General features: G+C 43.8%; 1 protein-coding gene across 1 annotated transcript in view; it reads left to right on the forward strand.

Annotated features, from left to right (window-relative positions):
* PGBD5 (piggyBac transposable element derived 5) overlaps window positions 1–14,793 on the forward strand; it is an 82,421-nt gene that overhangs the window by 50,086 nt on the left and 17,542 nt on the right. Inside the window, exon 3 of the mRNA XM_030556857.1 lies at window positions 897–1,031. Within this exon, the coding sequence (XP_030412717.1) occupies window positions 897–1,031 (135 nt within the window). The remainder of the gene's footprint in view (window positions 1–896; window positions 1,032–14,793) is intronic.

The following is a 14,793-nucleotide window of genomic DNA, read 5'->3' on the forward strand; positions in this document are numbered from 1 at the left end:
ATGTCTTCGTTTCCACTCAGCATGACTATTGTACCTTCCTTTTTATAGCCTTCTCACATCCCAGCGCACGCAGAATGCTGCTGCTGTTGTTCACGCACACTTAAAGAAGCACAAACTATATAATCCACATCCTCAAATCGTTCTCCTGGCTCCCCATTCATGCTATGTTGCTGGTGCAAAATTGCCCCATTTTGAAACACTCCATAGACTTTCTCCAGTCTGCATCATAGAACTTACCTCTTTATATTCCTGTCCCTGCTCATCTAGCCCCCGCTTCCCGCCTGTCTTTTCACAGAATCTCACTGCTGCTGGTGCAAGAGCCTTCTCCTCTGCAGCTCCTGGGATTGGGAACAAAATTCCTTCATCTCCATTTTTTCTCAAGTGGCCTAAGAAAGCATCTTTATCTCCCTTGAGTACCTCTTTAATTTCTCTCCCCCTCTGCTGTTTATTTTTTGCTCAATAACTATGTCATGTAAACCTGCAAAATACCATAGGATATAATGCTCTGCAAAATAAAATAACATCCGGTGAATAAGCATGTGTTTGAAGTTCTCATGGGATAATTTCACATTATAAATCACTTGGAGAGGCATATAACATTGTGACGAGGAGGACATGCAGTCTAATGTCAAGATTGGGGACAATTAAAATTAGGGTGGAGAGACTAAGGGACAGAGTCCAAAGTACCTCACTTCTTTCACATAGTCCTCAGTGCTCAAGAGAGCATATTGGCTTGTGGTGATGGGCCATAGTGCTTCTAAGTGAGAGAACTGAGCAAAAGTAGCATTTCTTTCTTTTACAGGGTGGCAAGTGCAATCATGACAGATAACATTGCCTTGGGAGACTTTGTAGTACTGTTACTTCTAAACAAAGTAATGTACTTATTTTGATCATAGGTGCTACATGAACCGCTGATCGATGAGGACCCAGTTTTCATTGCCACATGCACAGAGCGGGAGCTACGGAAAAGGAAAAAGCGGAAATTCAGCCTATGGGTTCGGCAGTGCTCATCTACTGGTTTCATCTGTCAGGTAGGTTCTGCATTGGTTGGTCTCCGTGCAATTTCTAGCAGATAGGTGTGTGCTCAAGACTCATCAAAATTGTCAGCTTTACTGGTAGTCACAGCAGAGGCTGAGGATTAAATGGGCTCTGGAGGCTGAACCAGGCCTCTCTCCACGCTGCTGATGGTAACTCCAGAATGGATTAGAGGCACATTTCTAGTACCATCAAAGGAAGCTTGTACTGCCACTATCCATGCTATACCTGTTCTGTGGCTAAACAGGGGGGTTCCATTTCTGGAACTATCCAGCTGGCTGCCAGCCTTAAATGCATTTTAAAAAAAAAGCCAAACTGCAGCAATAGGGACTATCTCCATCCCAAAGATATTGGAGGAATCTCTCCTGTTCTTTAATTGGATCATTTTTTCCTCCAAACCTAACACTGCATATATCACACAGCTTAAGTTGTATCTATATATGCAATAGAATTTTTCCAAGTGTAGCATCCTCATGGCCTGCATTCTGTGGCCAGTATATTAGGTTCCCCCTCCAAGACAGAAAATCTGACATTACCTGAAGAAAACATAAGAACTTGAGTGTAAACTTTAAGGCTTCTGGTTGGGTCTGTTTATAAAACATTTTGAGCTAGATTTTTTGGAAGAGCTACTTATTTTGGTGCCTAGATGATGGGGGAAGGGGGAATGGCTCAACTGTGAGTGCTGAGCCCTTTTGAAAACCTGGGCCACGTCACCAATGGTGTAGACTATTTGGATTGCTCTCCAAGAAAGAATTTTATTCTGTAAGACAAGTTAGCTGGAAATAAAGGTCTGCATTTTCAGTGGCGCAATACATTGGCAAAGGAATTGGGAGAAAACTAGAATCATATACTTCCACCTGTCAACTTTGCCAGCAGCAGCTTTCTCTGTCACAGCAGCCCTGGGCAAGGGCTTCCTGTTCCGTCCAACCACCCACCCCCACCTCCTTGGTTGGCATGGCTGAAAGGTGGCCACGCTCTGAAGGCAGGGCTGGGGAGAGACTGGGTAGCAGAGAAGCTGTGAATGGGGGGCGACTCAAGCAGGGGAAGTGTGTGTGTGGATGTGGGGGTTGTCTCTTGCCTGTGTTCCTGGGCTCTGAGGGGCCTCATAGAGGAGAGAGAGGGAATGGCTTTCCACACACGGAACTGCAACTCCCATGATGCTCCTGCGTCATGTGTCAGCAGCTACGTGGTTCCTCGTGCCCAGGGCTGTTTTATATAGCAACCTTGGAAGTTTCCACTCACAGGCTTTTGGAAGGCAACATGCAGTACACTGGTAGTGTCCTTAGTCTCCAAGGAGAACTCTCCTTCAAGGTTGTTGTTGAAGGATAATAGGGACAGAGACAGAAGAATAAAGTTCACAGATCTATCCAAAAAACCTGATAAGACAGCAGACATGCCAGGATTTCAGATACACTGAGCTGTAATTAGATGTTATCCTCCAATCTTCTCCATTAATGCACTCTTTAAATGGACGAGTTAGTGGAAGCAGAGGACACTCAGCACCTCACAGGATCAGACCCAGATGCTCTCTCACAATTATGAAGTTGACACTCGTGCCTGACTTGCATCCAAATAACAACTAGAATATTCTTAACGGCCTTTAGGTCCTTTCCATTATGTGACTCCATCATCATCATATTAAAATGGCTGGGTGAGAGCCCTTAGGAAGGGGTGAGAATGAATATTGAGAAGCATGAACATTCATTCCAAAACAGAAAACAGGATTTTGCCAATTACAGTAGCAACTACAGACTTTCTTACATTTGTTGACTTTTCCCTCACAGACCATATTCAGCGCTGTCACTTAGCTCTCCAACACATTCACAAAGGCCTTGCAGAAGCCAAACGCTTATTTGGTGACTGTCTGCTGTTCTATGAAGGAGTAAAACAGTAATTTTCTTAATGTACCAAAAAATGGGTTTTAGCTGACTTTCATATAAAGAGATCATAGATCCAGATAAGAGGAAAGTTCCATATCTCCCTCCCACCATGCCCATCCTGCAAGTCTGCCAACATAAACAAAAGCCTGTTGATAGATAATTAATGGGTGACCAAGCTGTGTATTCTCAAAGAAGCTCCCATATGCAGGCAAATGCAGCACAAAATCCTGTAACACCAAGGGACCAAATTCCATCCTGACACATACGTGTACAGTGATCTCAGTGGGAACAATGGTCACTTGCTTGTGGGCAGAATTTGGCACTATATGTTTTGTATATAGGAAATTTTAATGTAATTCAACCAATTGGGCCACTGTAGGCAGAAGAGGACCGAGCAACTTGGTCAACAGGTCAACTTGCTCACATTTGTTTTTTGAAGTTATTCATTGAATCATTTCTGTGCACAATTCTTAGTGTGTAGTTCACTGATGGGTTTCTTGCTAGCATTCAGTATTTGAAATTTGAGCTGTTCAGAATGATCATGTGGTTTTGGTCTGCTCCCTGATTGGATGAGCAGAACTCTGAATCAGATGTTGATGTAAACAAATATTCCTGTTTACAGGTTCACCACTCATTCCCTAGGAATATTCTGCAATATGCGTTGATAGTTTGCTGTCAGGGTAATATTCCTGCCAGCAAACTAATTCATTAGAAACTTCATGGTTATGAAAAGATGCTAAAACACACTCAAAGCACATTCATTTATAAGTTACAGTATTGGCCCAGCTCTCTCTCCTGTGCTATGAATAACTTGATTCCAGAGCTGGCAGTGCAGGTCTGTGCTTTGGGATGAATTTACATTTTGTATCACATCTGCCTCAGAACTTCCTAAACAAAGCACCACCTCTCAGTTCCTAATGTCTTCTTGGCATAGCTCAGCCATTCAACTAAAACAAGTAAGAATATGAGTTAAGCAGAGGCAAACCCAGTTTGGATAAAATAAATCTACATGTGCAGTTGCTCAGAACTTAAATGAAAGCTTTCTGGAGATTTAAAATTTCTCTCATTTTCTTTCCACTTCCCTATCCCCATTTTCCATTCCACGTGTATTATGAATATTATATATCGAGTGCTAAAAGCAATGTTTAGTGCTCTCGTATTTTCTTCCATTAGAGTTGCTGTACTGAAAAAAGGGCTCCTCTTTGCTTTAAACATGCAATGGCCATACAGAATTGCAACGACTGCACAGCCTCCAATCTGATTATCCTTTTAACATTCTCCCATCATTAGTATCAATACATTTAGCCTACTTAGGTAAGTGCGGCAGAACAGTTCTGTTCTTTACAAAATTAACTCATTTGATAGTTAGCTGCAAAGGAAAGTTGGGTCTTGTGGTTCGAGTGTGAGAGGCAGGAGCTCTGGGTATATGCTTGACCAAGCTGTGTCACTTTAGGCATCTCACTTAAACTCTTTGCCTTAGTTTCTCCATCTGTAAAACCAGGACTACAGTCTGGAGTATTTGGGGCCATCCAGGATATCCTGGCCGCCCCTGTACTGCATTCCAGGGCAACTTTCTTCATGATAACCGAAGCCCTACAGTGCAGGTTCTTCTGCACCAAAAGCTAAAACTGAAGGAGAATCATCAGCAATACACGGCTGATGATACCGAGATAAGTAGTTCAGATTGGTGCATCCGTGTAGTTTTACATTGTTGACTTTTCCCTCACAGTTGCTGCAGATAAATGAATGTTTGTAAAGTGCATGGAGAGCACAGGTGGAAAGCACTTGAAGTGTGAATTATTAGTAGCTATTACAGGCATTGCAGATTGGATTTGCCTTCCCTAGGGAATGCCAAATTTACAGAAGTAACACTGAGGTTGGGTTTGAACTTCGGCCTGCTGTCTGTCCTACAAGCTAAGCAAACAGGCTATCTTTCCAATATATTTCCCTATGTATTTATTGCTGTTGAGATGCTTTTCAAGCCAAGCCTTCAATACTTTAAGTGCAGTTTTCTGGCTACAGTCCTGCAGTGGAAGGGTTTTCTTCTTTTTGAGAGCATTTGCTGACACTGTTTAAATCAAAACCCTAGATGTGCCTTTTGATTTCACTCTCTTGATTTCTCCCTCGCCAACATTCTGGGATGCTTTACTTAACAGATCTGTGTAAATGCAAGTGATTAATAGGTCACTTAATAGTGCTAACTACACCCCCATCTGCTCACTACAGACTGTTGGAACTACCAGACAGAGCTGTAACTGGGCATTTTAGCACCCTGGGCGAGTGGTGCAAGCATATTTGCGTCCCTTATGGGATTTTTTAGATAAGGAGTTAAAATATTAGAGAAGTTATAATGCATTTATTTTTGCATATCAATACAGTATGTAGACAATAAAAGCTACTCTATGATGCTTTTAGTTGCCACATTACTTTTCACACAATCGTTTAGCATCCAGGGCCATTGTGCCGTGAAGGTACCAGTTCCCTGATGTGTGAGTGCACCTTGCTGGCCAGATACTGGAGCATTATAACGATAGATCAGAGGGAGGCTCCTTATTCTGCTCTGTAATAAGGATTGGCTCAGGCTGGGGAAGAAACAAGTAAGGGTAGGTCACAGTAACAGGAAAACACTCCTAAAGCAGGGAGCAGGATGTGTTTTATCCCTACTGACTAGGAATTAAAAAGGCATGTTTTACTTGTGCAATGTTTACTACTTTGTTTCTACTGTGGCTTCCACTAGCTGTAAATCACAAGCAACCCAGACTGACTTAATTTTTCTTCTCCAAACACTTCTTCCTAAGCATGGAAACTGTTCTGTCCCCCCGCCCTCACTTTTGCAAACAGGGCAGGTGGCTCATCCCATCAGGGTAACTGTTACCCCCTCTGCCACTGTCTGGCAGTACCTCAACCCTGGGCTGAACCCTGACTCCTACCCCAAATTTTGCTCCTCAGCCCCTCTCTTGTCCCTGCCTCCTCCTGTTTGACACCCCCCACCCTGTCGGTTTCTGCCCCCTGGTCAGACCCTGCCCATTCCCTCCTTTAACTTTTTTAATTCCCAGCAAGGGCAGCAGTTTCACCAGATGTTACTGAGCAATGAGCATGTTCAGTAGGAGCCAAGCTGGCACTCAGACCGTGGTGGGGCGGCAAGGTGCTTAGTGCTGGGGAACCTGCTCCACGATCCAGCAGGGAGGGGGGCCCTGAGCACCCTGGGCTCTGGCTGGACACCACTGGCTCTGATCTTGCAAGGGTGGGGGCTGACACCACTGGGCCTCTGATCCTCTGTGCTACCCCATTTTTGCACCCCCGGTGGCTCTGTGCCCTGGGTCGCTGCTGTGCTCACCCCACCCTAGTTACAGCCCTGCTACCAAAGGATTCAAAACAGAGCTGTTGAAACTTTTTGTTGTGCTAGGACACTTCCTTTTGTTAGATGCCTCAAAGAGGATGACCAAGTACAAACGTCAGCTGAACTTGGCCAGTAACGACTTAAGAAGGGGAAGGGGAAAAGTTATTAATAAGTAACTTTTAGCTCTCATATAGTACTTTTTCCTGGAGATCTCTAAGTGCTTTTCCAATGAAGACAAATGTTTTTATTATCCCCATTTTACAGATGGGGAAACTGAGGCACTGAAGTTTAAATGGCTCGCTTAAGATCATACAGTGAGTCAGAGGCAGGATGAGGGCCAGAAGCCAGGTCTCCTTAGTCCCACGTTTGTGTTTTATTCAGTGGATCATGCTGTTCCCCCAGGTCACCATACTCCTTCCCCTCTCCAGTGAAACCTTTCCATACAACCAGCCCATGTTCAGGGGACTGTGAATTGTGTGTGAAGAGGGCAGGGATAGACTTGGGAAACAGCCCTTTTGACATTTGCAGTGTCTCTTTTAGAAGCTATTGCTGAGCCAGGCTTCCATATGCGCCTGTAGAGTCCTGCTGTGCACTCTCACGGGGGGGCAGGGGTTGTACTGGGAGCTAGTGGGCAGCCTATGAAAAGCCACACTCTTGTCTCCTCTTCATTACTTTTTCCCTTGCTCTTTTCAGGTGTGATGTATTTCATCTGAGAATTGTACGCAGGGGTGTTTCAGTTCTGTACAGACATGGAGTATTTGCCGTGTGCTGTTCACAATAGCTTTACATTTCCCATTGGAGCTTTGTATATTAAAAGAATCACTTATATTTAGCTTCTAGGGAACTTTACAGATCTGTCATAATGTACCTTTGTCCTGGCTGGATATTTTTGCTCCTCAGTTTCTAGTGAGATCCTGTGTATCCTTTGCATGAATGATTTTCCACAAGGTAAAATCATCAGCACAAGTGCTGGGGACCCTTAGTGGCCTATAGTGCTAATGTCTATTCCAAGACCCTAAAGCTGTGGGGGTGGCAGCTCACTTCTGTCTTCCTTTCCCCAGTAGCCTTTTAACAGTCTGCATTGTTTTCTCAGCCAAATGTATTTGCTTGAGAATTTGAAGCCTGGTCTACATGGAAAAAGTTGTTGACTCAGCTACATCACTTAGGGGTGCGAAAAAATCCATGGAGGAATTCTTCCATCGACCTAGCTACCACCGCTCAGGGAGGTAGATTACGTAACCAAAGAGAGAACCCCTCCCCCTAGCATAGGTAGCAGGCCACTCTAATGCTTCAAAGTGGACATCTGAAGCTGTGATCTTGTAGCATTTCAAATGTAGACAAGCTCCTGGTGACAGTGGCAAGAGCAGGGCTGGCTCCAGGCCACAGTGCGCCAAGCACGTGCTTGGGGCAGCAGGCCGCGGGGGGCGCTCTGCTGGTTGCTGGGAGGGCGGCAGGTGGCTCCGGTGGAGCTGCCGCAGGCGTGGCTTCGGACAGTCCGCAGGTCCTGCGGCTCCAGTGGACCTCCCGCGGACACGCCCGTGGCAGCTCCACCAGAGCCGCGGGACCAGCGGACCGTCTGCAGAAACGCCTGCGGGAGGTCCACCGGAGCCGCGGGACCGGCGAGCAGCAGAGCGCCCCCCACGGCATGCCGCCATGCTTGGGGCGGTGAAATTGCTAGAGCCGGCCCTGGGCAAGAGAATGGGAATTCAGGCACCTGACTCTGTGAAATGCCTCTCAAACGGTAATGTGTTTTCCAATAACTTCTCATCAGCTGAAGCCAGCATTTCCAGAATGTGGTTGGGTTTTTTTGGTGGTGGCAGGGAAAGGGGATGTTTTTTTGTACTAGATCAGCATATTGCTCTGGCATCCAAGGGCTATGCTATTCCACAATAAGCTGATTAATAGTCTATTCTGAGTGCATATGCACTCAAGTTCTAGGGAATTAAATCCTTTCCCTAAGTTTGCCTTGAGCCATCTGTTTTTTTCAGACTTCGTTGGTTTCCCATTTCATTTCACTCACTGGCAGAACGTTCACTAGCACAACTCTGTGTTTCATTTTCATTAATGGCCATCTGAAATTTCACTGGTTCTAGCTATATTAAGTCATTTAGGCCCTTGTGTTGGTTCTGCATTTGAGCTCTTTTTAACAACTTATCATGGGAGAAATGAGTCTGAGAAAACATCAAAGATTCAGAGAGCAAGAAAAAGAATTGTTTACCTCTAGGCCAGAATCCTCCAACCCAGATGTTTCCTTTCTACATTACTAACCTATTACTATTATTTGTATTGGAGTGCTCCAGTGTGTTAGGATAAGAAACAGTTCTTGCCCTGAAGAGCTTAAATCTAAGTATACAAGACAAAAAACCAGGACAGAGGTGAAGTGACTTGCTTAAAATCATGCAGCAGGTCAGTAGCAGACTTGCAACTAGAACCCAGGTCTACTGCCACACACCCCTTTCCCCATCCAGTGCCTCACCCACTAGATCCTGTTGCCTCTTGATATTTCTTTAATTCTTATAGCATCTCACATTAGTTATAGGTGGGAGTTTTCTACAGTGTAAGAGGTTGTTAAATGCTGCTATCCAGTCCTGATGCCAATTCTGGTCTATACAGTTGGCTCAAACGCTTCATAATATGAAAAACCAGGAACTATTTCCAGTGCCCTTTTAAAAAAAAAAAAAAATTCAGTATTAAGGGAAACAGGGAAGATGTACTGAAGAATCTGTATCACTTCACTATCACATAAAAATATCACAAAGACCAAGCTTCTCTCTCATTAAGCTATAAGTGATTTACCAGATCTATTTTGAAAGAGGGAGGAAAAAAACATGGGGTGAATTTATATTTCAAGGTCCCAGTTCCAGGAGAGTTAACTATCTGTCCATTTGTTAATCATGTAGCTAAAAAAAGTTAGTTTTCCATCATAAAAATTAAATTCTGTTTGGAGGTTTGTTTAGTTTTTTTAGCAATGCCTTATTAGCATCTTTTTTTCAATAACTGGCAGTTAGAATGCACAAAAGCAAGTAGTCTCACTGAATATATACTCAAGCTCAGTCTTAGTTCAGAAAGAAAGTCCATGAAGTTGGGGAGTTTTGTTTGTGTGCATTTTCAATCAGAATGCTCCAGCAATGTTTTTCCATAGCTTCCCGAACAGGGCCGGCTTTAAGCCGATTCCCTGGAATTGGGCCCTGTGCCTAAGAGGGCCCTGTGCCTTAGGCATCTTTTGAATTTTTTTTTCAATCACTCGGCAGCCAGGGGCGTCTACTCCAGGTCTTTGGCAGCATTTCAGCAGCGGGGGGTCCTTTGGTGCCGCAGAAGACCTGGAGGAACCCCCCCCCCACCAAAGTGCCACCGAAGCAGCAACAAAGTAAAAGTAATGTGTTTCTTGGTTTTACTGACACTGTTCTCAACCACATGGGCAGTAGTGTCACTGAGAAAAGTCATGCCAGGTTTACTCTGCTCCTGCTTATTAAGAAGAGCTCTAGTATCTACCATGAGGGAAGAGGATATAAATAGCGGAGCCTACCCACTTCCCAAACATATGGCAGGAGACTCTGGTGGGAGAAGCGAGGAGGAAGACAAGAGAGAGCTCCTTCTCCCTTCCAGCAGTTGGGGGCACAATGGCCTCAGAAATAGACACTTAACAGCTGGTGGGTGCTCCTCAAGATGGAAATGGCTGTTGGACTATAGCCTCTGCAGCAGACTGTGCTATGAAAAACTCCAGCAGTGAATTGCAATGGGAACTGATCCCTTGCTACTGAAAAATGTTGCAGGAAAATGAATTTTCCAGAGACTTGAGAAATCTCACTTCCGCTGTCTCTGTAATAGTGCCTGTGCTTTAGGCTAGGCTTGCTGCTGGAAATGATTACATTATCTTTGTGTGTCAATTTCCCATGGGAATGGACAGGTGTAACATTCTGCTGGGGTACCCAGAACTGTGAGCCACTGTGTTACCTTTCTGCCTCAGCAAGAGAGCTTTCCTGGTGATTAGACTGTGTGTCAGCTCCCTGTCACACTAGTCTGTCTTCCTCCCCAGAAAACTCCTCAAGGCTTTCCTGGCCCAAACCTCATCTAGCAGGTAACAACCAGTGAACTCCAGCCTCTGAACTGTTCAGAGATGTATCTTTGCAATGCACAACCCCTGCAACTGTACATTTGCAGATGATATTAAGTTTGCTGCTCTTTTAAAGAGTCAGTACATTACAGCTGATTAACTTAACTAGGGTATACACAGCACTGACTTGGTAATAAAACAAGTATATTAACAAAAGGACATAGGTTAAGTGATACCCAATAGAAGGGATAAAAATGGGAATGGTTACAAACAATAGTAAAAGTATACTTTCTAAGGGCTGAGACCTAACTTAACAAGCTACAGACTTTGTAGAGCCACCTCCTCAATCTTCCCTTTCCAGCAATAGCTGATTACCTCTTAGCCAGGATCCCCGCAGAGTCCAAGGCACCAGTTTTCCTTGTCTCCTCGGGTGAAGGGTAACTTAGGGGTTCACTCCCTCTCTTATTATAGTCTTCTGAAATATATCCCCAGTTAAAGATCCTTTTTCCTGCTAGCTGTGGGTTCCTCACCCCTGCACGCTCCATTGATAATTTTTACAATGCAAATTCTCTCTTCCTGCAACTTCGGATACAAATGAATAGCCCACTGAATTTAGCCACACCTGGTTTCACCACCACTACCTTTGAAGTCTCTGTCTTTCCTGTGCTTTCCACTGATGAGTTGAGGCTGCTGGAGCCTTATTTTTCTGGCTGATATGCTTTTTTGAATTAATTATATGGTCCATATAAGTTTAGCAGTGGTGGAAGTGCTGGTGTGACAGCTTTCAGGACTGAAGGCCCCTCTTTACTGTAGAACCTCAGAGTTATGGACACCTTGGGAATGGAGGTTGTTCAGAGTTATGAACAACCTCCATTCAAGATGCTATGGGATGCTCCTCAGGGCAAACTGCTCAGAGCAGGGGCTCACAGCAGTCCATAACTCTGGTGTTTGTATATTTGAAGTTCTACTGTATCTGCAAAACAAGTAGAGCATTGTCAGAGGCAGCACAATATTTCCTACTAATCTGCTTCAACCCTCACCTGGAGGATAGAGGGAATTATAGATCAATCAGCCTAAGTTCAATACCTGGAAAGATACTGGAACCATTTGTTAAACGATCAATATGTAAGCACCTAGAAGGTAAGGAATAGTGGACAGCCTAGATTTGCCAAAAAACAACTCACGCCAACCCAACATAATTTCCTTCTTTTGACAAGGTTACTGGCATAGCAGGTAGGGAGGAAAGCAATAGATGTGGTGATCTTGATTTTAGTAAGGCTTTTGACACAGTCCCACATAACGTTCTCATAGGCAACTAGGGAAAGGTGGTCTAGATTGAATTACTATAAAGTAGGTTCACAACTGGTTGAAAGACTATCCTCAAAGAGTAGTGATCACTATTCACTGTCAAACTAGGAGGACATATCTAGTGGGGTCTTACAGGAGGTCTTTCCTGAGTCCAGTACTATTCAGTATTTTCATTGATGACTTGGACAATGGAGTGGAGCGTGTGCTTGTAAAATTTGCAGAGGATACCAGGCCTGGAGAGGCTGCAAACACTTTGGAGAACAGGATCAGAATTCAAAGTCACCTTGACAAATTGAAGAATTAGTCTGAAATCAACAAGATGAAATTCAATAAAGATAAGTGCAAAGTACTGCACGTTAGAAGAAAAAATCAAATGCACACATCTAAAATGAAGAATAACTGGCTAGGCAGTAGTACTGCTTAAAAAGAGGAGGGGGTATAGTGGATCACAAATTTAATGAGCCAACAATGTGATACAACTGCCCCCCCCAAAAGCCAATATAATTCTGGGGTGTATTAACAGGAGTATTGTATGTAAGACACAGGAGGTGATTTCTACTCTATTTAGCACTAGGGAGGCCTCTGCTGGAGTACTGTCCAGTTTTAGGTGCCACATACTAAGAAAAGTATGGAAAAATTGGACACAGTCAAGAGGAAAGTAACAACAAATGATAAAAGGTTTAGAAAACCTAACCTGTGGAGGAAAGGTTAAAAACCCTGGGCATGTTTAATCTTGAGAAAAAGACCACCAAGTAGGGACTTGATAACAGGGCTGTTATAAAGAAGACTGTGATCAATTGTTTTCCATGTTCACTGAAGGTAGGACAAGAAATAATGGACTTAGTCTGCAGCAAGGGAGATTTAGGTTAGATATTAGGAAAAGTCCTTTCTGGCTAGAAGGATAGTTACATTCTGGAATAGGCTTCCAAGGAGGGTGTGGAATTCCCATCACTGGAGATTTTTAAGAACACAGTAGTCACATACCTGTCAATGATGGTTTAGATTTACTTGGTCCTGCTTCAGTGCAGAGGGCTGGACTAGATTACCTTCTTGAGGTCCCTTCCAGCCCTACATTTCTATGATTTACTGTCTAATTAGATCCGGTCATTAGTATATATTTTGTACTACATTGAACTTGTCCATTAATGCATAAGTTATTTGAAAAATACAAAACACCTGATTTCTTGGAGACGTCACGCAGTACGTATTCCCCAGGGTCTGTTTCATGATTGATGAACAGTCAGAGAATATTGTGCCAATATGCCTAGAACCTAGTGCTGGAAGCTGTAGCATCTGAAAATAAATAGAAACAGGTTCAACTGAATTTCCTCACCCCCAAAATGATCTTTGGGATACCAAAAAATTACTGAGCACCACAGCAAACAAACATTCTAATTCTACTCATTTTGTTCTCTGATTAGGTTTGTAGTGCAGTTTCCTTTATGCTGATTGGCGCCCCTAAAGATGGGGAGAGATGTGTGCAGGGAATAATCTTCTGAATGAATTGTCTTCTGAATGATTGCAGACTCTGGATGAAGTTTTCCAAAGCTGACGAGGGGATTTAGAAGCCCCATTCCAATTTAAAAATGAATGAGTGTTCACGTAAATCGTCTGAGTGACTTTGAACATGTCAATCTTTGCTCTAATGAAAATGGGTAAAATTTTTGAAGGCACCTAAGTGGTTTAGGAGTCTAAGGCTATGTCTACATTTGAGGCAGCATGTAGAGTACAGGCACTACAGGTGTAGCTACACACTGCAGTGAGGCAGGCTGTCTTGTCACTGCACCATGTAGCTACATACCACGGAAAGGCTTTGATAGTTCCTTGCTGCCTCCCTGGCGCCAGAGCCTTTCAATGTGATGGGGAAAGGTTCCAGCAGGGGGGAACTATGGGACAGTACACAGCAATGTAGACTTAAGAGGCACTGGTTGGGTGCATAGAGAACCATGTAGGGTATATACCCTGCAGGTTCAGGCATGTAGGGTACTCTAATCTACTCTACTCACCTAAGATGTGCCTTACCATTAGTACTGCTGTTTATACCCATGCTAGCTGGCTGTGCAGTGTCTACTCTACCCAGTGCCATAAGTGTAGATGCACCTTCAGTCTCACTGAAAGTCAATGGGACTCAGGCTCCCAAGTCACTTAGGCACTTTTGAAAATTTTGCCCACTTTATTTTTCATGGGTTTTTTAATTAAGATCTTCATAAAAAAATAAAATTAAGACTATTTAGGGATTCAGAGTATAGGGCTAGATTCTCCTCTCCTTTACACGAGCGTGTGTCTGCTGATTTTGAGAGCAAGGGCAGGATCAGGCCCGTTGTTTAACTGAATTTAATTTTGGTGGAAGATGCTAGATTGGCAGTTCCTTTTCCTCAGATGGTGCTCCCACTGTTGTAGTGAAGGACTGAGAGCTAACAGCTCCTTGATTTAAAAGTTGGGGGGAGGAGGAGAAGGAGCTGGTGGCAGAGTATTTTCAGCAAAGGGTTTTCAGCTCTGGAAGTCACTCCTTCCTTTGGTCCAAAGTTATTGAGGTTTACAGCCTGCCTTCTATGTCATTTATTTTGGGGGCTTGGGGGAAAGTGAGTGGATTGAGAAATAAGATGGGCAGATGAGACAGAGGTGATTTATGTATTCTGGGTCAAGATTGCTAAATTATTTGTCTGGGATTTTAGCCTAGATATATACAATTCAAATGTTTGTATGAGCAGCTAGGCCACTGGAAGAGCTGCTTTCTAGTAGTAGGAATAAAATAAATGAAAACTGAAGTCCTCTATTTCTACAATGAAAAGAGGTGCACTTTCCTCTACTGCCCAACTAACGTGCCATAACCCATTCCCTGAGTGACCATCTGCAGAGTGAGGCTCTGGTCTGGCCTCTCTGCCATTTCCATCCTCCACCTCTCAAAAAGCAGGCCAGTTATGCTATACATACCTGGCCACTTGCAAATCGGACTAAGGTCATCAACTCATTTTACCAGAGGCAAAACACATTGCTGCCATTGGATATCCCCTTAAATGGCCTTGTGTGGATGGTGGCTGAGTATTATGAAGGGCAGAAGGAACATTGCCTGGACAATGGTAGCTGTTAGTTTTAAGATACTACGGCAGTAATACAGAATCTGTAAGGATTGCAGCCAGCTAGAAAGGAGCCAGATGCTTAAGACATTAAGGCCG

Source organism: Gopherus evgoodei, chromosome 3 (genome assembly GCF_007399415.2).
Source record: "Gopherus evgoodei ecotype Sinaloan lineage chromosome 3, rGopEvg1_v1.p, whole genome shotgun sequence".
Lineage (NCBI taxonomy): Eukaryota > Metazoa > Chordata > Testudines > Testudinidae > Gopherus > Gopherus evgoodei.